The sequence below is a fragment of the Perna viridis genome, chromosome 10 (assembly GCF_037379345.1).
Source record: "Perna viridis isolate PV_CMFRI_1.1 ecotype Kerala chromosome 10, ASM3737934v1, whole genome shotgun sequence".
Taxonomy (NCBI): domain Eukaryota; kingdom Metazoa; phylum Mollusca; class Bivalvia; order Mytilida; family Mytilidae; genus Perna; species Perna viridis.
Window position 1 is genome coordinate 6,291,998 of NC_142454.1, and position 24,073 is coordinate 6,316,070.

General features: G+C 33.2%; 1 protein-coding gene across 3 annotated transcripts in view; it reads right to left on the reverse strand.

The window, feature by feature from the left end:
• Window positions 1-2,760: 2,760 nt before the first annotated feature.
• Window positions 2,761-24,073, reverse strand: part of LOC148604297 (uncharacterized) — a 28,983-nt gene continuing 7,670 nt past the window's right edge. For all 3 annotated transcript variants that reach the window (XM_088548571.1, XM_088548570.1, XM_088548569.1), the window contains 11 exons: window positions 23,208-23,318; window positions 21,526-21,664; window positions 20,117-20,416; window positions 19,103-19,146; window positions 17,958-18,037; window positions 17,317-17,426; window positions 15,638-15,786; window positions 14,177-14,235; window positions 12,394-12,692; window positions 9,419-9,528; window positions 2,761-7,031 (listed from right to left, as the gene is read on the reverse strand). In XM_088548571.1, coding sequence (XP_088404697.1) covers window positions 7,008-7,031; window positions 9,419-9,528; window positions 12,394-12,692; window positions 14,177-14,235; window positions 15,638-15,786; window positions 17,317-17,426; window positions 17,958-18,037; window positions 19,103-19,146; window positions 20,117-20,416; window positions 21,526-21,664; window positions 23,208-23,312 — 1,419 coding nt within the window. In that variant the 5' untranslated portion in view covers window positions 23,313-23,318 and the 3' untranslated portion in view covers window positions 2,761-7,007. The remainder of the gene's footprint in view (window positions 7,032-9,418; window positions 9,529-12,393; window positions 12,693-14,176; window positions 14,236-15,637; window positions 15,787-17,316; window positions 17,427-17,957; window positions 18,038-19,102; window positions 19,147-20,116; window positions 20,417-21,525; window positions 21,665-23,207; window positions 23,319-24,073) is intronic.

A 24,073-nucleotide genomic window follows, 5' to 3' on the forward strand; every position in this document is an offset into this window, starting at 1 on the left:
GACCACTCGGCCAGCTACAAAATGTAGACTGTATAAAATTGTATATTTTAAATATATCTTTTTATTTTACCATATGCTGATGATAATGTATTGTTGGCTGAATAAATGGGAAAAGATTTACAGAAACAGTTAGATAATTTGAATGGTTTTTTGTAATATGTGGAAATTATAAGTACATGTTGACAAAAGCAAGATACATGTACGTATCTTTTCTTGAGGTAGACTTTGTAACAACTTATCATTTATATATGATGGTAAAAGATATACAAATTGTTAATGATTTTATGTAGTAGGAGTAGTACTCTCTAAGATGCGAAGCTGCAAATTTACGATGCGAGTTAGGTCGCACCCTTGGTGGGATTCGAACCCTGCATTAAGTCCGACGCTTGCGACTACTCGACCAAGTACACTATATAAATTATTACTTTCGTTACAACTGATGATAATTCATCGTAAGTAAATGTAGAGCGCAAATATAAGCACACGAGAAGAGGATCTGCAAAGGAATACAAATACAGCCACACCAAGTATACAATATATATAAGAAGTTTAATAGGATGTGGGAACTCTACCAACTTACTTGTTAGAGCATTACTATGTAGATACATATATACACACACATATAAAGAAATAAAACTTTTAAGCAGCGTATGAGACGTATTTTTTTCTAACCTTGGTCTGTCTCTAAGGCAAATGTGGGGTCTTAAGAAGACAGAATAGTCGCTACTGTGTAGCTCTGACAAACATTAACAGCTGAGAAATATAAATACAAAATGCAGGAGAAGCTGGTATATTATTGCACAAGAAAGGGAAATTAATAATTTTAAAATAAAAAAAATGTCTCGTTTGTGATATATTTTTGTACTGAAATGACTACTGTCGTTAAATTCGAGGTAAAGGCCTAAAATAATGCGGAGGAATCTGTCAGCAGACTCTTTAATTTCTAGTTCTGGTGGATAGATAAAGGACGCCATTCTGCAAATTTATGATTATTAATGAGTGGATGTTGTCAATATATCGATATGTTAAATTAAAGGATCTAGCCTCTTTAGCACTTTTGTCTTTCACAAGATTTTGAGGGAACTCCGATTCATAAGAATAAAGAAACGGATCGGCTAGGAGAGGGACACAATTAGTGCTCATCGGAATGCCTATACTTTGTTGAAAAATGGTCCCTCCAAAAGCGACAAATATGGTGTCGAGGAGAAACTCTAGCACACAGACCACCTGTTGCTCGGTGTAGCAACTTTTGTCTTTTTGTTTTGTTGTTGTAAAAATGTAGAATACAAATTTGTGAGAACTGCCATTGTTGCAGCTAAATGATTTGTGGAAGATTTCTTATAGTAAAGTTTTAAATTTATCGTGGGGAAAATATGAATATAATGATGAAAAGTCAAAAGTTTAAATAGAGCTGACTTCAGTGAAGGAGCAAGATTAAGATTATCTAAAAGATCTATAAATTTTTCATACACCACATCTGATCAATACCACTACGAGAGTTAAAAAGTACATTTTGTATTTTTATTGTCCTTCCTTTACTGCGTACAAAATCTTGGGTACAGGCAGCTCTTTTATAGAACAAGTAAAAAATCCTGCTGTATGTTCCTTTGCTTGTATGGATTTTGTGAAGTGTTGGAACCTAATGAGGTAAGTCCATAGACTCCTCATTTGAAGGATTATTCAATGAGGCCATAAAGGACTTGTGCTTAGCTAGGATTTAAGTCCTTGTTATACGTACTGAAGATGTATGTAGGATTACCCAAATGATCTTTTATTCCTAGCTCTTTTATTAAGCACTCGTAGTAATGCGCTTTACATACAAAAAATGTTGTTAGAGTCTTTGTCCGCGGAGACAACACATTTCTCATAAAGAGAGGAGAGACAATTTGCGGCTTCTATGTCCTTGAATCCAGATTTAGGTCGATCATTCATGCAGAATTTGAAGTTGTGAATGCGACGTTGTACCGAAGACCTTAAAGAAAAATTCTGGTTCCCGTTTCTTCTCTCTTTGTCCATGCCTTGCATTATCTTCAACTGCGTCCATTATGGTGCCAGTTATCTTGGTGCAGTTCTCTGAAATTCGGGCCGTGAGATATCATTTTTCGGACATTCTCATTTTGAACAATGCCAGTAACTGCTTATTATTAATTTACTTGATTGTTATATGCTTCATTTGCTATTCTAGAACCTCTCAATGCTTAACAGGAGTGCTAAACTTCTTCGCGAATAGCTTTTCGAAAACAGGTTTACTTTACATTAAGACTGAAGTCATCAGTCATGAACTTGTCAACTGATAAGGTTGTTGGACCTTCCCGTGGTGACAACCTTATTTCCCCCAATGCTTTGGCATTATGCAAGATATACACGACGTGACAGAGGTTTTTTTGGTTAAGCCCTGGTCGCTCACCTGTGCTCATTTTCTCTCTAAATGATGTTTATTAATTTTGTCACCTTTTTTTATTTGGCTTGCTCACTATTTGTGTTCTCATTTATTTACTTATTCAAGTTTACTATGAAAACCCATGTAATTAAATAAATATTTTATACATAATTATCTTTTGCACAAGATTAGTATTGTCTTGAAAACAAAATTTATCAACCAAAACACTGGTTATACTTAAAGATGACTAGCCCAGTAGGCAGATATATTTTTCTCTTGATCATGTCATCACAGATCATTTTTCTTCATCCCTTAGAAGTGTATTAAAGTGCACATCCCTTTACCACTCCAATTCATATAAGAAAATAACAAAACATCAGTTTTGAAAGTTCAACATTTATTTGACCAAAAAATATCAAATTAAAATGTTAGTTTCTCCTGCACTAACAGGTATGACAAAAGTACATATTTTCATAGACAAAACAAATAAAATAATAGCAGACAATGGAGAATATCAAAGCAGAAAACTACTTGTAAATCAATTAGCAGATATTGAGAAAGGTACATAAAATGCACCATTTCCATTAGAGAGAAAAATTTACATGAACCCAGGTTGATCAAAACAGGAGATTGGAAATAAAAATGACTAAAGAATTTGAAGCTTCCTTGTAATAACAGCACAAATGTCATGAAGAAGTATCAGTTTTACTCCTAGGATGTTGTTACATAAGGAACAGAGTCTACAGTCACTTGGAATAAAACAGCATGAGAAATGCTGAAAAGCAATCAAAAAGATGGAGAAAAATAAAACATTTCATGTAATTTTAAATTAGATGACATCAGTATTGTATAGGGAGTACAGAACTACCACACAACACTTAGAAGAAATCTTCAGAATTATACATAAGATGTTACCACTGGAATTTTAAACTATGAAAATAAGAGACAATTTGAATAAGTTGTGGAACCTTAATAACAAATTGCTGAGAAATAAATGCTTTCAGATAAAACCTTGTAAAACTTCTAAAGTTTAAAGGGTGACAACTTTGACAGACAATAACACTGAATCTGGTTGCTCATAATCACAACAACATAAACCATCCAATGGGTATTTAGAAAACAAGAATATTAATAAAACTGTGATATACTGAGTTTACTCAAGGCAATCAGGAAAGAATATCTATATTAGGCGTAGTAATTTCAGGTCAGGAAAAGCAGATTTTTCAATTTTCTAAGTTTTGTCATTTTTTAGAATTTTAAAACAATTATTTTTACTTTTTCAAATCTTTGTCTGCAACAGCTCAAAAGTTCTATTTCAAGACTAACTGATTCCAAAATCATCATGGCTTTTCCTCCATGAGGCCTTTTCTTATATGTAATGTCCATGAAGAATGCCTCTTAAACTGAATTTCGGACTTGAAGAGGAATTCTATTCCTTCCTGCTTTCATTAAAGACAGCCAAAGGACAACTAATGGCCAGCCTATGATGACACAGTGATAGACTAGTTTCAGTAAATTATTCCTTAATAACCGTATAAAGACTGATTCAAAATCCTCAAAATAAAAATTAAAAGCTGACAAAAATGTTTGGGATATAAATGATATGCACACAATAATGTAACAGCAAAGCACCATGCAGTTTTTAAGACAAATATTTACACTGACCAAACAAGAAAAACATAGGGCATTAATGAAACATTAAGTGATGGTGAAAAAAGGGGGATTGCAAAATGTCCAAATCTGCCATTTGGACTTAGCTGAAAATTTAACTTGACCTTGCATTTTATGGTACTTGGTAACTGTGCATGATCATCAATCTATTCTCAAGTAATCATTCAGAAACTGTCATGGGACAGACAGATGGGCACTCAACTTTTGTGAGCATATCATATAAAACCCCACCACTTGGTGTCGCAGGGTATAAAAAGGACAATTCAGAAAACCCTATTGGCAAATTGAAAATGGCTGAAACTATTTTTTTTTGTAATAACTACAATTTTCTTCGAGTAGTAATAAAGTCATAAGTATCTAGGAAGTTTAACAGATACTGTAATACACTGCAAAACAAGACTGATCTCTTGAAACAGTTACAATTCTAGGTAACCATTAAGAAACAAGTAAAAAGGAAGATTGATACTTGGAATAATACAACATCAACATCAGAAACACAATATGAATAACAAGTTCTCCTTTCTGGATCTTATCAATGAAGAGCTTCGCACAGCCCTGCATGCTACAATCAGAGCTGCCAACCTCAAGTTATGGAAATTAGTAAGCATGGGGCCTGCTGAAGATTTTTTGTGAGGAGCAGACATTTTTGTTTTATAAAGCTTCTACAGAAGATCGACAACCATAACACTCAATCTGTAGTGTAAAATACATTATTGACAAATGTGGAAATGAACACAAAGTGGATTTTACTCATTTTTAAACCAGAAACGGTCATGCAATGAAAAAAATATGGATATTCATTTTTTTTTTCCACACAAAAAAAAAAATCAGAAATCATTACATTTTCTTCCTCAACGGCACACTGTATTTTAATCACCAAATCGTAGACTTGTGCTAAAATAGTAAAGAGTTGGCAGCTCTATACAATGATAATGACAACAACAATGACAACAGGGTTATACCATTATATGACCCCAAAAATTTTTGGGTCATATAAAAGAGAGTCAATTATACAAATAGAGCACAAATTATGTTTACATGTTCATAGGAATTAATACAAAACCCTAAATAAAAGTCACAAGTAAGATTCATACAAAATAACAAATGTGAAGAAAAACCTAATCTTCAGGCATCATACTTTTAAGATATTTCACCAAGAAACAAATATCATTGGATAAATGTGTACCTCCAAGACATAAATCCATACGTCTAAATTTTTTGCCTGTTCTTGGCAAAGCAAGCGACAACTAAACCATTGATCAATGCAAGATGTACAGAGCCTGTTCTAGGCAATGGTGATTCAAGAAAAAATAAACTTAAGATATGTAAGTAGATACATGGATATAAACTACATGTTACTAAACATTTCAGATAAAGCAACAATAATTCTTTGATGATTAAAATTCGACTAACAACCTTCACTGGCCAAAGATAACATAGAAATAAAAAAAAAAAAAACAGCCTTCCTTAGGCCAAGACAATATGGAAACAATAAAAACACTGACAACAATGATGACTACATGATGGTAACAAACAGCTGGTAACCTTTTCCAGGTGACAAACATGAAAATAAAAAGATGAAATCATCGAGAAGCAAGAAAACAATTGTATAAATGCAGAACATTGTACAAAATTGTACAAAAATTCTATCAAGTATTTGACAACAAAAAACAAGAAATAAACAAAACAGGTGCAGAGGAAAAACATCTTTGTAGTTGACTACAGAAAACTTTCTTCTTGACTAGAACTTGTCAAAATAAAGCTTTAGATTAAAACAAAAGTTTTATAAAAAGTACACTGTTAAGACAATGCTGATTATAACTCAGAATAGAACCTATGTTAACAAATATATCCTCATAGATACAAAAATATAATTAGTGATAATACAAATAAAAAATAGGTATGATTAAATCAGAATCTATAAATCATGTCCTTTCAGGAAGTAAACAGGCCGGCAATACATCCAAGACAAAATCAAGTGTAAAGGATACAGAGTCAATTTCAAATATATAAAGCAACATGAAATGTTTACAATGTTTAATGCTGAACAAGACCAAAGTAGGACTTGATAAAATCAATAAATAACAACAAAAACAAAATTAACAATTATAGCACCTTGAGTATGAACACATTCAAGTTTTTGTACCATTGTGTGGAATTTTTGCTTTCTATGGTACCAAATTCCATTAAAATACTGGTACATGTAGTTAATTCAAGAACTTCCATTTCATTTAATTTTTTTTTCCAGCATGTTTACTGGTACTGTTTTCAATACAACTCTATGTATGCTACTGAATAATCTGAACAGCTTTCTAAGGCAAACAAATTAATATTTCTATTTCCTGCTACCCTTCGTACCCGAAACATTTTATAGTCATTTTGACTCAAGCAAGCATGGTTAAAGTCTACATATTGTATCCCCATTAACTCAATGTAAAATATAATTGAAAAAAAAATAACATCCCTACCTACCTACATCCTTTTCTTGCTGGTAGCAGGAAACAATTTTTTTGTTTTTTTTGGCCTGCGAAATAACCTTCTCACACAGATTACACAGGTATTCTGTGGTAATGAATTATAACACATTGGCTTAATGTAGAGCAGATTTAAATCTAAAGAGATATTTAAATCATTCAGTAGCCTAGATAGATTTGTATTGATGAAATCGATTCTAGTCATTTTCATCTTGCTGTAAGACATAAAAAAATACATAATATCTTTGAATTCAGATTCTCCTTTGTTAATAAAATTTCCCCTTTACATCAAAACTAATATCCAGGGAAACAACACAGTACTGAATACTGATATCTGCATCTTTATTTTTTCAATAAACAACCTTTAGTAATATATATCCCTTTTTCTTTTCTTCATAATAAAGTAAATATTTTGTCACAGAAGCACCTTGTGGTTTATTTAGCCTAACTTTCTGAAGCTAAGGGGTTTAATCCTAATTTCATCAGTTGTCCCAAATTTTCTGGAGCTAAAAATGCATAAAGAAATCATACTTATAGATTCACTTTAATATAAAGCAAAACCATCACTATGGTTACAGAATACAAAAAGAATCAAGAATTTTTAATCTTAATATTTGATAGAATTACCTGGTATAAACTTTAAACATAGTCCTGACTCTGTTTATACTTATCATAACTTCATATCAGGTCATAACATGAAACAAATATACATTTTAGCCTTAACAAAAAAAATACTAGACTAACTATGAGCAATGCTCACTAACATGTGACCCCCACTCCCCAATTTGATACAGTCCCTGATCCTCCTTGTGAAACTATATGACGGATCAATGACTTCTGACTGACTGATCACTGAAAGATTGATAATCTATGACTGGTGACCTATCTGATTTAGGATATTTGAGCCAAGTTTGGTATGAATTGAATAAATGGTCACAGAGAAATCGCCAGGACATCTTTACGTGCAGAAGAAGAAGTATAATAATAATTATAATAATAATAATAATAATAATAAACAGAGCAAAAACAATAAGTCGCAAAACTTCGTTTTGGCAACTTAACAAGAAGACTTTGGTAGGACATATCATAAGGATCATTTCAGCAATTAAAAGTTTCTTTCTATCTATTGGCTAAAAACTGTAAAAAAAAACCTTATTTTTTCCCATTCAAGGTCAATAACTGTTACAAGGAATCGTCTGACAACTCTATCCCTGAAGACTACTTTTGTAGTCTTAATAATAAGAATCGTTTGATCTATGAAATAATTTGGCTAAACCTTATGCTTTTGGAGATATATGCCAAAATTATTGTCTGACCCCTATGTTCTATTTTTAGTAATGGCAGCAGTAATTTTCGATTGATCAAAAATCCACACATCAGTTCTATGCAGGATACCCCTAGGAACATTCTTTCCAAGTTTGGTTCCAATTGGTCAAGTATTGTCAGAGGAGAAAAATTTTGAACAAGAGGCTCCCAGGAGCCTGAATCGCTCACCTGGTTGAATTTTGCCTTTCAAGGGCAATAAATTTAACAAGAAGTTGTCCAACAATTTTGACTCAAGAAGACTTTGGTAGGACTTATCATAAGGACCATTTCAGCAATTGAAAGTTTCTTTCTTTTATATATCATAGTTTTCAAGACATTGGCTGAATACTGTAAAAAAAAAAAATAAATAAAATTGTAATTTTTTCCCTTTCAAGGGCAATAACTCCTACAAAAAGTCATCTGACAACTTTTATCCCTGAAGACTTTTGTAGTCCTAATAATAAGGAACATTTCAGCTATTGAAAGAATTCAGCTTAACTTAAAGGTTTTGGAGATATATGCAAGAAACTACTGTTTTACCCCTATGTTCTATTTTTAGTAACAGCAGCTATGTTTTTCGACAGATCCTCACATCAGTTCAATGCAGGATACCCAAGGAACATTTATACCAAGTTTGCTTCTTATTGGTCAAATAGTGTCAGAGCAGAAGAGTTTTGAAAAATTGTTAACCACGAAGGATGCCAAGTGATGGCAATAGCTCACATGGCCTTCGCTCTGGTGAGCTAAAAAGATGTATGTTGTACTATGTGCATGATTTTAGCTCAGAATTTGGGACTTTTCCATCTTGTTTCTTTCCAAAAGTTACAAAACCAGACTCTCATATCCTGAACATATCCTATTTCACACATCAACTGACGGTTCCACCTTTGATTAAATGAAATCCAATTATTTTTGCTGTTTTTTTTTTTTTTTCCATGGCAAATTCCACATGCAATTTGGCTTAATATCACTTTCCGACATGCTTAAACCTACAATTTGTACATATTTATGAAGGTTGGAATATGGTCTTTGTAATAAGCCCAAATTTATCACTGTATGTCTGTTAGCAAGCAAGCCATTACATTTTATAAATGTTAAGAGTTAATGTGACTTTGTGTCATTATTTGAATTTATAGTTTGAAGGAGTGTCATCATTCTGTTACCATGGATTTTAATTTTGTTGTCACAACTTTTCAGAGCTTCCTTGAAGGTGATTTTACACTTATTGAAGACCTTTCACTGTAGTTACTATTTTTATAGGAGTTAAAAGATGGTGTATTTGTTGCATTTTACTATATCTGTTTCTTTTTCTATAGCTACTTCCAAATCCCCCATTTGGTTTTGACCTCAAAATTGATTTCAATCAAAATCTAAAATGGGAGATACACAGAAGGAATATGTAATAAAGATTCTGTGAAAGTTGTATTCAGTGGTGTAGGAGTAGTAAAGGATGGAGGTAAGTACCCCTCTGCCTAAAGGAAAGGTGGAAGGAACGACTGACACCCCTATCACTTTTAACCAAATCCAAAGTAGGTGGCATAATGAAAGAGCCCCACTGATGATCAAGCATAATTAAACAATAAGATACCTGTTTAAGAAAAGTGGCATTGATACCCTCTGTAAAAGTGGCATTGATACCCTCTGTAAAGGTACTCTCATGATCTGTAGAGTCAGAATCCATCTTTACTGAAGGAACACCTGACAACATATTTGGCAATTTTTCAAAAATGAAGTTACTTAAATAAAACACAACTAAATGATATTTATAATTCAAATTCATAACATACTACAAAACAATACTTATTTTACTTCTCTGTAGAATTTTCTCCATAATTAAAATTTATAAAATTCATATCCAAATTTCATAGCCAAAAAACTAAAAAACAGCAACCCATCCTTAATCACAAACCACTATAGAGACCATCGACTTGCACCAGCCTGTAGAGATAGCTTCAACTCCTTACCAGTCATGAATAAAACTGATGAAATGTTAGAAAAAATCTACAAGTATTACAAGTATAGTTGTGTCCATACAGCCAGTCTGAAAATGGTTCAAGCAGTCTTTAACCAAGCATCACTGAGCATTAAAAAAGCCAAACACCACAGATGGTTATCCCATGACCAAGCCGTTTCCAGCATAGTTAGATCCTATAAAGCTATTGTTGTTGACCTAGGGACGTCAGGTATAAGCAGTGACCCAGTTGGTAATGGTATCCTGAAGAGTCTTAAAGACCCAACTACACTTAGATCACTCTTGTTGCTAGCAGATACACTACCACACATATCCACTTTATCAATGGTCTTCCAACGTAAAGATGTTAACCTCAGCATGGTAAAATCAACAGTACACAAAACCATCAAGATGTTAGAAACCAGATAAACCCAAGATGGACCTTGGCAGCTGAAATACTCCAAGATGTCATCTGATCTACAACTGACAACAACTCCAAGTTCCGACTTCAACACAAAAGTCAAAGAACCATTCCTCACCGAACTGATTACCAATATCCAAGACAGGTTTGTTGAAACAGACATCATTGACCAGCTTTCAGTCCTGGATCTTAGTGCACATAGTAACTATCAAAAAATTTTCATAAAAACCATAAGCGGTGGGGTTCAACAGCTGTATGCAGTTATCAGAAAGAAGAATTCAAACAAAAGAACAAAGAAACAAAGAAAATTACATACATAGGGAATGAAACAAACAACTTGACATGGTAAACATGTGAACCAAAAAAAAAGTGCCCTTTCCGACTACAAAGGTGCCCCTCTGCTCAACAGCACCCTGTCCCTTTCAATTTCTAGCTGGAGCACTGTCATGGATCGTTATGGTGTATCCATCTGCACCATGAAAACTGATTTATTCAACGGGTCATGGTTTTCCTTTCCTCCTTTGTCTACCCCGCACTTGACTTTTTATGAGCAACTCAGCGGGTGTTTCTAGAAAAGCAGAGGACGTTTACCCTACCAGTGCACCTGGTCCATGCTCCTAGTTTTTAGTGGAGTCCGAGTTGCTCATTTACTTTTGTTACTTTGTATGTATGATTTCAGTTACTTTACTTTGTTGTGTATGTCTGTCTTCCATCTCTGGTCTTTGTCCCTGAATTGCATTCTTTTGATTACATCTATAACCTTGCTTCCCTTGATTACTCTTTGACTATCCATAAAATTTGTAATGTAAACTTTATTGAATTATGTTTGTTTTTCCCAACCTTATCACATTTTTGCAAGCCTATTCTAGCAGAACTTCCTATCAACCTGTATATAGGAAGTAGGCTCCGGAAGATTTTCAAGCCACAATACGTAAATTCTGACCACACACCATATTTGTGTTGGGAAAAATGCTATCATGTTAAAGAACCCTGCTGTGGTATTTGACACGAATAGGAGCATCGGCTTTACTACAGAAGGCTGAAATGCCTGACTCTACCAACCCCTCCTTATTTCCATAGGCATTTGAAACCCATTAACCCTATTATCCTTGTGTCCCATCCCCTTTTTCATTTCATCACCATTTCATCATCATTTTATTTTCCATTTCATGTTTATCACCTATATAAAGTTGAAATATTGCTGCTTACAAAAATAGCATAAATTAGTACACCATGAAAATTAATACGTAGATAAAAATATAGGTTTAATTACTTATGTGCTTCTTTCATAAAATACAAGTTTTTCATTTAGAATCTTAAGGAGGGTAAGGGACACAACTCCAAAAAAATCATTGGAACGTTTGTATTCAGCATTTTACATCAATGTTATGTAAGCATCAAAGTAACTTAGACTGATTTCATTCTGTGTCAAATGAAAGCTTGACAGGCTTTGGTGAAATTGAATATGATACAAACATATCACTGATTTCATGAGTTATGTCCCTTGCCCTAGGTCAACCTCCTTAAATTCTAAGTAAATTTACATAAGCGTAATATAACATTGAATTTCATTCCAAAAATGAATATTTATATCAATCATCCATTACTTTACATAACAACTGCCATCAGATTGTTATGTAAAAATTCTGTGAAAGTTTCACTGAATTCCATTCAATGGTATAGGAGGAGTGACGGATAAGAAATGCCCCCCCCCCCCCCACTAATATCTCCATATTCACAAATGTCCAAGTTTTCCTATGTGAAACCCCCACATTGATTCGGATTAAATTCTAAAATAGAAAGTGCACAATGGGAACATGTAACAAAGATTTTATGAACATTTCATTCAATTCAATTCAGTGGTATAGGAGTAGCAACAGATAAGAGATGGGTTCCATTGTGTAATGGAAGGAAGGAAGGAAGTACAGATGCCTACCTCCCACTTTGCAAGCGGGGGATATAAACAAGTATAGTCTTGTTTTCTGCAAGAAAAAAATACGGATTTAGTAGGTAGGTAGGGAAACAATCTAGATTTAAAGTGTGCTTGAAAATGTTTAGGAAAAAAAAAAGTAGATAAAGTTGCAAGAAACAGACATATTCAAGGGACAAGCTCAGGACAAGTTGTCAAAAAAAAATGTAGATCCCTGCAGTTGTTATGAAAATAACAGTCTGTATCAATACTTCAACTTACAAAATACTCTTTCACTTGAAGCATCCTTCTTCTTAGATATCCTTGATCCTTGGTCATACGACTCTGTGTTCAGATCTGTCCTACTTGATGATGTCAGCAGACCCCATTTGACATCCCCATTATGTGGTTCATCAGGAATGACATTGCAAACATTGCTATTTTTACTTAGACCTGGTTTACTGAATTTTGAGTACTTATATCCTTCACCATGACTAGGAATTTTCATTTCTAATTCTTTGTAGAACTTTTCATAGGCAGCAACAGCACCTTTCTTGCTCTTAAACCTCACAAAGATAAACCTAAAACATAATAAAGAATACAATAAACCATTAATTCTATTTTTGATCAAACTGTTAACAAAATGCTCAGTAGTAAACAGTTGTATTATTCTTTGAGTAAGGTACTAGAACTATTAAGGTACTATAAGGTACTATTTCCCAAAACCCATGACAGTGAAAAATAACACAGGAAAGTTATAATGCATAAAGGTTGTGCTCCAAAACAGAATTATACCATTATATCATTGATAATTTATTGTGGTTGTATAACAAAAGATTTGTAGTGATGTAATTCTGAGTTTTAATGACTTTTTCCTTTGTAACAAAGCATTAAAAACCTCATTTTGGTCTATGTCTTCATTCTAGCGAAGATAACAAGATGAGGGAATTAAATACTCAAACACTCTTCAGATTTTTTAAAGTTTTGTGTCAGGAAAATATGAATCTGTTAAATTGTACTTGTACATGTTCTGCAAAATGCCCCAGTCTTGTTAAGTATATATTAAATTTCTGATTTAATGATTTTTAACTGTTGTAATGAAATGCTATTTTGTGGTCTTAAGCCATATCACAGCAAGTACATTTCACAACCAACAAACATTTAAAAAAGTTATGTAAAGAAATAAATAAACAAAGACACATCATTTAAATAAAACCTTCAAAAAATGGGGAAAAAAATGGAAAACAATATCATATATCAGATTTAATCATGTAAACCTATATCTATATTGAAGAAATCAAGCATAATTTTTTACAGAACGCTGTAAACAAATGAAACAGTCTCAATCAAATTAATTTTGCATAATGTTTACAAAATCTACAAGAACAGATTTAATTATAAAAAGACCATCACATAGGAAACTCTAGTCAAAGATCTCCAACTGTTGATAGTCATGTAAAGATCTATAATGTCCAATACATCATCTACTTATGACCTAGATAGGTTTTGACAAAAGAAGCTTGTTATGCTCAATTATTATGTTGATAAGACCATCATACCCATCTTACTATATCTTTAAAACATACTCTCTTTTAAAAGATATAAAATAAATTATATACAGTTTCAAGAATTTATTTATCCAACCTTTAAATTGATGAATAACAACTCAGAATCAATAGTTTAAACCTTGGATTATTAAACAGACTTGTCAATCAAAATTCAATTAAAGGTGAAAAGAAAACTCATTCAATTTTACTGCAAGTGTGAATTTGTTGCCTTGGTGGATTGCTTTTTTTTTAAAGGACAGCCTCTTTGCATTATATTTGGCAGTAAATTGAAAATAACCAGATAACTGACTATGATAAATGATTGATATCTTAACTGGATCTATTAGTCACTGCAATAGCAATGATATAATTTTGTATGGTTAATCATGCTTTCCAGGATGAAAAACAAAGATTCTGTCGGTTATCATATTGTCAAAGTTCATCTAATAGTTACTCAGTACGTACACAATGTATAAACTTCTGTTTCAGAATACAAATAATTTATTTATCCTACTTACCGTCCTGTGAAATGACATTCAAAGAAATCGGCAAATGTTGAAAACCTTTCTCTCACAGCCTATAAATATAAAACATAACTTTTTGTACAACTTAAAGTAATGTGTATACAAGTCACATTGATGAATTAATGCTGACTCTCTGGCTTTAAGAAGTTGGTTTTTGATTGAAAAGAAAGTCACATAAAATTACACAACTTGTCGTGTAAACATGCCTACTGAATTCCAAACCATTTTTTATGAAACTGACACCTCATGGATCATAAAAAATCTCAGTTCAAATTGCTTGATATATCGACAAAAAAAACCAGTGTCAGTCGTGGGATGATTCAAATATGTCAAAATCCAAAGACATTGCCTAAATGTGAACACATGAAACAGATGATATACATACACAATGTAGCAAAAACAATAAAAAATATTATACACAAAAACTGAACGTAAGTAAAACAAAATGTTACACAAAAACTAAACCACTAGCAGTATGAACTCCCACGAAAAAATTGGGACCAAGTGTCCCGGGAGGGTAAGTATGTCCTGCTCCGCCAGTGGCACCCACCTTATTGCAAGTGAGCATATTTCTGTAATAATTTAGCAACAGTATTGCAATTCAATGACAAGTGTCAAACACTACTGACATTAGGGTGTAATCATTCTTTTTTATCCAAGTATCATGCAGTAAGCGTAGTAGACAACTTGGAAATAATGATTAAAGGGAAAGCTCAAAGATTTAAGGAAAATATCAGTTTATGAAACCCAAGCCAGATTGATCTCACACTTAGATATAACAAGATGTTATACGCTATGTGATGCTCAGAATACCTCCACTGAACCTTTTCAGTTGTGGAAGGGAGACACAGTACAATTCATCATGCAGAAGGAATACACCAAATATCTGTTACAAAATTTCCCATATAACAGCACCTAAAAACTACAAAGTTGATCGGTTTACAGGAAGCAGAGGAGTGAAGAACCTGAAAAGGGGAGACACAATACATCATAAGACAATAATATACCAAATACCTAAGCATTCCCTCCAGGAGATATGTGGACAGGCAAATGAAAAGATGGACAGACTGCCGGACAAGGTGATTCCCATGTGCCTCCATTCCCTAACTTTGTGGATGTATAATTATCAACATCCTCCATTAGCTACAAATCAAATACATCAGATATTATACTTATCATTTATTTCTTTAAATCTCCTTCAAAAGACCACCTACCACATGAGCCCACATTTGCATAACATGACGAGATCTCTTTAGACATGTTCCTCTTTATAATGAAGAATGATATTAGCTGTCCTCCATAAAGACTAACAGTGTACAAAAACACACTGGAATCCTTTAAAAGATCTTTGAACTAGTTTATCAGATGTGAACAGACAGACAGTTATATAATCTTAATGCCTCCATCAATGGTTTGGGTACAAATGTGTTTCTATTTACTATTCTAATGTTTTACCTGTGTTGTCACAACTGGTTCCTTGTCCTTTGGATAACACAGGCTGTAATTTCCTCGTTTGTCAGCTGTTAAGGAGTTGTAACATGAATCATTCTCAAGAGATATGTGTGTTGATGGACATGCAGCCTGGGTGGTACCTTCTTCTTGATCTAAATACGAATTAATATAGGAATGAACTAAAGTATCAAATTTTTTGTTCAATGACTGACAGAAAATATTTGATCGTTTATATGAAGTTAATACAACAGTCTTTTATTGAACTAGTCTAAATTACATCTGACACTTTAACCCTCCTCTTTTTTTATTTGGATATTGATATGTCGGGTTTGGAAAATAAAAATAAAAAAGAAGAGGACTGAAGAGCAGAGAAAATCTAGACTATTACTGAACATTATGCTACTGAGAGTCTCTTGAATCTTTTCAGGATGCTCATTTTCCAACAAATGAAACTCAAAGTTGTACTTTGTTATGTAAAGTAACCCCCACTTGTACAGGAAGGTAATAGCTGACAACAATAGAAATCACATACAATGTATGCCCCATCTATATAAAGTAATATACAATGTACCATAAGAAATCAATCCATCAAGTGGAAGCTGAGATTTTTGTGACAAAATATTCTCTATTATTTGAATTAATATAGTGAAAAAATAGAAAAATCCCACAAAAATAGGAATCTCATATCAGACAGCAAACCAGACCACTTACAATGTTTGCCCTATCTATATAAAGCCACATATAAAATTAGAAATCAATCTGTTCATTAGGACCCAAGATTTCTGTGACAGACTGAATAAAGGATGACCTGACAGACAAGGTGAGTCCACTTTATAACCCACTTAGAAACAACTACTTTAGTACAAGCTTCATAACTTTCCTGGTTTTAAATAATCATAATCCCTTTCAAAATCTGACAAAAAAAGACAGTTAAAGATAAGTCTACCCAGTAAGAACTTTCAAAAACAGAATTTCAATAGGAAGACATTGCCATCTGAATCATCAAAATTGGATTAGTGATAATCTTTCTCTATCAATTCTAATGAAAGCACCTTTTTCTCTCTTTTAGCTCCTTACTTTCCAATGGCAAAAACCAGCAGAATCTATGGGTCGTCCATCATGTCCCTAGGAACAATGTGTTATAATTTCAAAGATGGTTTATGTTTTCCCAAAGTTATCATGAATAATTTACAATACATACATTAACTGGAATTTTAACTGAAATGAAATTGACATATGCATACAGGAAAAGAATTCTGGTGTGGAACAAGGTAGGCTGGGTTGGCATAACAAATAAGGAGTAAGAAGACCGCAGGATACCACAAAAACTCCAACTTTATAAATGGCACAGCAAACAGGCTTCAGCAAAATCCAAAACAATGTCCTAATAAAAAGTGGTGTGTTCCAGAGTTGTATAAAATTATGATTACACTATAATACATTACAACTACTAATTCTTAAGTAACACACCATATATAAGTGGGTTATTTTTGCAAATGCTAATTTTGACTTGAAGTGGTCTGCTTAAGAATGCTAAAATAATTCTAAGTAATGTTTACTTTGGGTTTAAGTATTAAATGCACCACTTAGCATCTACCAAATTAGAAATACCAAAATTTTTCTAAAACAGTTTTGCCTCAAAATAGGCAAATTTTATACCCACTGATCAGTAATACACTTACAATCATTGATTAGTTTGGTTCGTAGAAATCGTCCTCTATGACATTTATTGTTCAAGGCCTTGACACACTCCTCTGCATCAGGTAATTTCCAAAAGTTGACAAAAGCAAATCTACCAACAAAACTTATTAGCTATAATTCATTTTATTAAATTTTTCCATTGATTAAATTTTTAAAATTTCATAGAAAAAGTACAAAATGTACTTACAAAAGGGAAAGCCAAAGGGACTCTTCAGTTTGTTTGTTTGTTTATTGGGGTTTAACGCCCAAGCAATATTTCAGCAATATTCAGGCGATGAACATGAAGTGGATGATAAAATGAACATGAAATGATGATGTAATGAAAAATGGGATGGGACACAAGGGTAAATGGGGTCGACAAATTTTGATTACATTCTTTTGATTACCGCTATAACCTTGGTTCCCTTGATTACTCTTACAAAATATAATTGCTAGATTTTGACTATACCATAAAATTATATTGTAGGTAAGGCATAAGTTTCTGGTTTTTTTTCATGAACAAATTTTCAACACTTTTTAAATTTTACCAAAATGATTACAACATGCAGGAGTGAAAACCTAGTAATAAATTTTCAATGACCGTAACTGAGAAAATAACTATATTGTTATAAATACACCTTACTTTTTATGCTTAGCATCTTTCTTTGATAAACATCTAAAGGAATGAGGATTAAAACTCTGTACCAAATCTTCAATATCAGCCTAAAAATAGAAAAAAAACTAAACATCCTACCATGAAACTCCAAGAGGATGAAGCAAATGTCCTTAAAAACACTACAAATTAACAAGGATAATTCAAAAAAGTAAAACTGGCATTTATGCTAAAATATGTTGATGGGGCTATCCCCGAAAAGATCTTGAAGAGAAAAGTTGTGGAAGGAAAAGCAAATGCCTGTAAAAAATGCTTCAAATTGACAAGGATAATTTAAAAAGGTAAAACTGGCATTTATGCTAAAATATATTGATGGGGCTATTCCCGAAAAGCCCTTGAAGAGAAAAGTTCACGGAGGATGAAGAAAATGCTGATAAAAAATGATACGAATTGACAAGGGAAAGGAAATTTCAGGAAAGTTGGATGAACTACATTTCATTGAGATTGGAGCCATCTCTGTGGGCCCCACTGTCAGTAACATGTGGTAAATAAGCTGATATGAAGCATTATTTGTAGTTATTACATAGTCTCGTTAACTTTATGACATACCCTTGTGTTGGTTAATATACATGTCAAGTATAAACTTTGAAATCATAACTGTTCTCAAGATATAGAGTGGACACAATCTTTACCACATGACATAAGGTTGTCAACTGAAAACAAAGTTTTTTTAACTTCACCTTTGACCTGGGAAGTTGTACATACATTATGATACACCCTCTGGTGTTGGTTAATATACATATAAGTATAAAGTATGAAATCATAATGGTTCTCTAGATATAGACTGGACATGAATCTGTTACTGATGGACGGACAGACTGATCAATATAGGCAACCTGTCTTTGGTGGGGCCCTAAGAACCAACCTTGGCTACAATGCATTAACAAGAGAACATCAAATGATCTTGTATTCCAGATTAAATAGTAATCAAGGGAACCAAGATGATAATACTTAAATACTTTCTTATTTTGGGCCCTATGCTATGTTAAGAGTTTTTTTCACGTATTGATTTGGTATTGTAAAATTGTGTTCGATCCTGTAAATACAAGATGTTTACAGGTGCGAATGTCCTGTAAATTTGTTTTTTTAATTCCATTGACTGAGTCTATACTCACATCAGTGACTTCTGACTGTAGATTTCCTATGTATACCTCAATTACTGCAAACAAATGAAACTTTATAAATTATAACACTCCATTGAGTTACATAACTTTAAGGAGAAGTTGTAAACAATGCATTAGACCAAATTTTCTGAAAAATGCTTCCAACAGTCATCATTTCTATAAGTTTTGTTCAAACATAAAATCCTGACGATATGCACATCCCAATATGGTAATTTAACACCCAATCAAGGTCCATAACAATCCTGCCAAGTATATTACATGTATAAAAATCCTTGTCAACACAAATCCTTTTTTATCAGTGGCACATTTATTTGATTTAAGGGACATTGTAAAATATGGAAATTCATTTCCCTTTAAATAATTGTAGAACTGTACACATTTACATAACTATGACTTAAGATAGCTATTAAGATTTGATGAAAGATAATACCAAAGACAATACCAGATGTTTTTGAAATAAATTATAAATATTTGCAATTTATATGATAGTATTTTTGTAACTTATACCCAAAAACACATGAAATCATGCTATGAATTTGAAAACCATACAGAACCATATTCAGAAACAAAAACATGACTTTTAAAAAGGAACTGGTTTGTGAGATGTGCTATTATACAAACATCTTAAAAGTGATTCAATAAGTAATCAGTCTGAGCAAAACAATAAAAGCTTGTCACTGTTTGATGACAAAACACATACATATTTAAAGGTGATGAATGCACTTAACAGAAATTTGATGGGGCATTTCAGAAAATCAAGCACCCATGAAACGCATGGTTAATTGGACAGTGCAGCACTTGGAGAGTAAATATGTTAATTCCAGGATTCCAAAACTATTGATAGGAATTGGGCCGAAATTCAGACTCAAATTAAGGGTGTGAAAATCACTGCACTGTATTATTACAACCCTTATCTCGGGTAAAACTGTACATGTATCATCACAACCTTTATGTTTGCAATGTCATGATCGATTGTGGATTGATGATCATCTGACTTACATGTACCTTTACTTTTGTCAGATGGTCTGTTATGGACTAATGATACTTTCTGTTCTACTTCACTCTCAACCACAACAGTATTGAATCCAGATGAATTCGTTCTTGCAACACAACCATCGTGTCCATTAGAAGTAACAAGTTTCAGTCCCATTCTAAGACTGTCATGTCCATTTGATGTTGAAAGTTTTGGTCCATCATTAACCCTCGACCCCGAACTGGTCTGTGTTGTTTTCCTTTCCACAGACAAAGAAGAAGCACCTTTTGATGATTCTTGCATTATACCACATATAGACTTTGCATAAGATTCTGTAAAAAATATCCAAGAAACATGATCAAATATGGTTCAACTAGGTAGTAATTATTAATAATCTTAGTTCTTGATCAAATCAGAAAATTTCCAAATTTAGAGACTGAATTTCTCAAATGTTGTAGAAATACATCTTTCCCATGTTTTTGGATATGTATTTTTTAGAAAATAACTCCAAATCTTTTAATATGATCAGTTTCAACATTTTATGTTTAAAATGTTCAAGATGACTTCCAGTGCTTGCATTTTACAAAATCTGATATGAAGTTTTTTATTTGAGATTTTGCAATGTGTAATGAAGACACCAGTCTCCCCCACCCCCAGTGTAGGTAGGTGTTAAAAGAATAGGCCCAGAGCAGCACTAAGCTTGTTGTAAAAGGCAACTCTCAGAACCCTGTCTGGTGGCTAGGGTGCTCTGCCCAGAGAGCAACTGGGTTGTGTGCCCTAGATGGTGGAATGGGGTACCCCTCACGTGTTACGTTCTGGGGTCGTAAGGCTATAATGCGGAAAACCTGATCACAAACAAGTGGTGCACCGTATTGGGAAAGATGCCACGTTCCTCACTCATTAAAGAACTCTGCTGTGGTATTCGATAGGAGTGGAAACCTTTGCACTCCCCAAAGGAGGCTAAATTGCCCTCCCCATTTTTAGTGGCAATCAAAATATGTCAACCCTATTGTCCATGTGTCCTATTCAATTTTTCATTTCATCATTTCATGTTCATTTATCATTCATTTTATGTTCATCGCCTGAATGCAGCTGATATATTGCTGCTCGGGTGTTAAACCCCAACAATCAATCAATCCAGTCTCCCCCCACCCATCACAGATCAGTTGAATTGAAGCTACCAATGATTCAGTGCTTTCAATAGTAGACGGTAGCTGGCAATTTTCACCTGCTATACCTGAAATTTTGTTGACTACTTAACCAAATTCACAATGTGGTGTATGAAGACCCTTAAGGAGCCAACTATGTTAGGAGTAATGGCGGTTACTTCTGGAATGTATGAAAACTCAGTGATCCGTCCTAAAAATCAAACTACCTCATGGTTGTCATTGATTGCATTTGTAGCTCAAGTTCAAAGTATATTTAATATTTATTGTCTCACCTTGAACTGTGTCTGCCACAGCAGTTAACATGACCAGGGAATTCAAGCATTGGTCTAAGATGGTCATGATTTCCATGTAGGAACCAAGAAGAAAACCATCTTCTTCAACTCGTAGGATGCGGGCGAACTGAGTGCTAGCCTGAAATTAAAATATACAACAAAGACATGGAATATATTTGTAAATGTATCAAACATATAGAAGTTGGAAGATCAATATGTTATTAGAAATGGAACATAAGTGACATCCCTCATAAATAACATGAATGGCTTAAAAAGGAATTTTTTTAATTTCAAGAAGAGATTTTATAATAATTGTTGTGTTAAAATATATTTCTGGAGTGTATATAAAATAATATTTAATTTTTACAATAAGCTATGATAAATTAACGATGAGTTTGTTCTCTTGAAGGTTACAGACACCAATTCAACCAATGAACATTTGGAACGTACGCAAAAATAGTCCTACGCAGAAATTACCCCTGTTCCTCATAGTGCTGTGAAAAAAGTTCTCATCTTATTTAAAAAATTTAAACAGTTCCTGAAAGGAAAAACATTTTTGTACATTTTATAGGTGCATTTTGCTTCTTGTGATGTGAAGCCTAATCTCCATAATTAATGATTTCTAAATATACCCCTATCTTGTGAAAACACTGGGATTTTCCATGCTATTTATAGACACTTTACTTCCGGTGACCAGTACTGTACTGCAAGCCTGCTAACCCCACATGCCATTCTGAGGATTGTGAGCTGACATATGTAGAATCATGCTGATATATAGTCCTCTGCAGGTTAAAGTTAAGGTGAAGTCCAGAGAAGCCATTGAATATTGTGAAATTAGCATAGAAGCCTATGGGAAGTGGAATTAGTGGTTTCTAGCCTGAATGCAAAAATTAAAACTAAATTGCTTACCTGTATTTCCAGGTACGTTTCTGGGTGATGACGGAACCGGATGTGGTGAATTCAGATTCATTCAGATTTAATTGCGATGAGAACACATGTTTGAACGAACATAACGATTCATATTCTATTGTAAAAATGAAATATAATTTTATTTACACTTCAGAAATATATTTAACATAATTATTATAAAACTGTTCTGTCAGAAACCATGTACATGTATATGTATCTAAGTTGAAAGAATTTATTTGAATTTTTAGCTAGTGCTCTAGGAAGTCTTGGAAGTCTTAGATATTCCCATTGAATGAGACATTACCAAAATAGGTGGTGAATCATAAACAGTCACGACATTAGTACAAAAAACTCAGTGCCTCATAGGCATAGCCAAAAATCATATTAACAAGACAAAAACATCAACTTTCACTGGAATATTTTCCTTTTTTTATTATCTTAAAATGTATTAAACATTCACAGAGGCATGTCATAATATGTTTAATCTTCAAAATTGTTAAGATTTGTTTGGATTTAGAAAAATACATATAAATCCAGCAAATTTGTGCAAAAAAAACAAGATAGTGTACAAAATTCAGGCTTAGTACCAAAAGTCCACTAAGACTAATATACACTAAAATAAGGAATTATGTAAACACAAAACACTGGACCATTTTTGTTTTTTTTTCAAAAATCATAGAAACTTTTTAATAAAAATACTTCTGACACATATACATGTAAGAAACGAGAAGAAGTGAAGAGCCTACCAGCATTGTCATGTAGTTATGGTATACCTCATCAACAAGGCTGTGTAATGTACTTGTCAAGGTTTCCTTCTGTTCACTGATACTACCAAGTTTCTCCAGTATCTTCTGGTGGAACAAGTTTCTGTGAGCCATTCTATTCTAAAATGATGATTATAATTTATCCTTTAGACATTGTTTTCAGTACTGGTAAATGCCTTAATTCACCTTTTGCTTTAAGACTTCTGAAGTGTATGTACAAGGACATCAGAGTAAGGCATGTAAAGGATTTCATGTCAGAATGAAGTGTAAAATTTATTGTACACTGTAGGTAATAACATTAGAATGCAGTGATCATGATTACAGGGGCCCCTCTGCTTTTTATCACATTCCCACTGAAAATGCCCCATTAAAATCAGATTTTCAATCCCAACCACTCAGAATCCTTTTTTCTAGTATGACACACTACACTCAACGACATTTGTTTCTCTAACAAGTCCGACCTGAGTGAAACTCGCTGTTACACAAACATTTTGAGTGTTTACCACCCGGATTCCACCTACCCAACACTGACCATTTGTATATTGCAACAGTCATAAAATTCAATGAGGCACAATGGAATTCATTGTAAGATACGATGTATATTGTGTTTCTGTTTTTCAGGTAATTTCGAGCAGTTAAAAAAAAAAAAAAGTCTGGTCATTAAAAATTCAGCAGAATTTTTTTCTTACATTTGGTACACGTCTACCATTTGTTGGTGTGTTGTTTTTTTTTATTTACCGCTACGTCCAATGAGTGAGAGATATCATGTAGAAATATTACTTTGTATTTTTATCTTGAGTATACGTAATAATGCAATCTTTTGAAATTTCAATTTTGCATTTGTAAATTGATAAGTATTATTTATGAATAAAAAT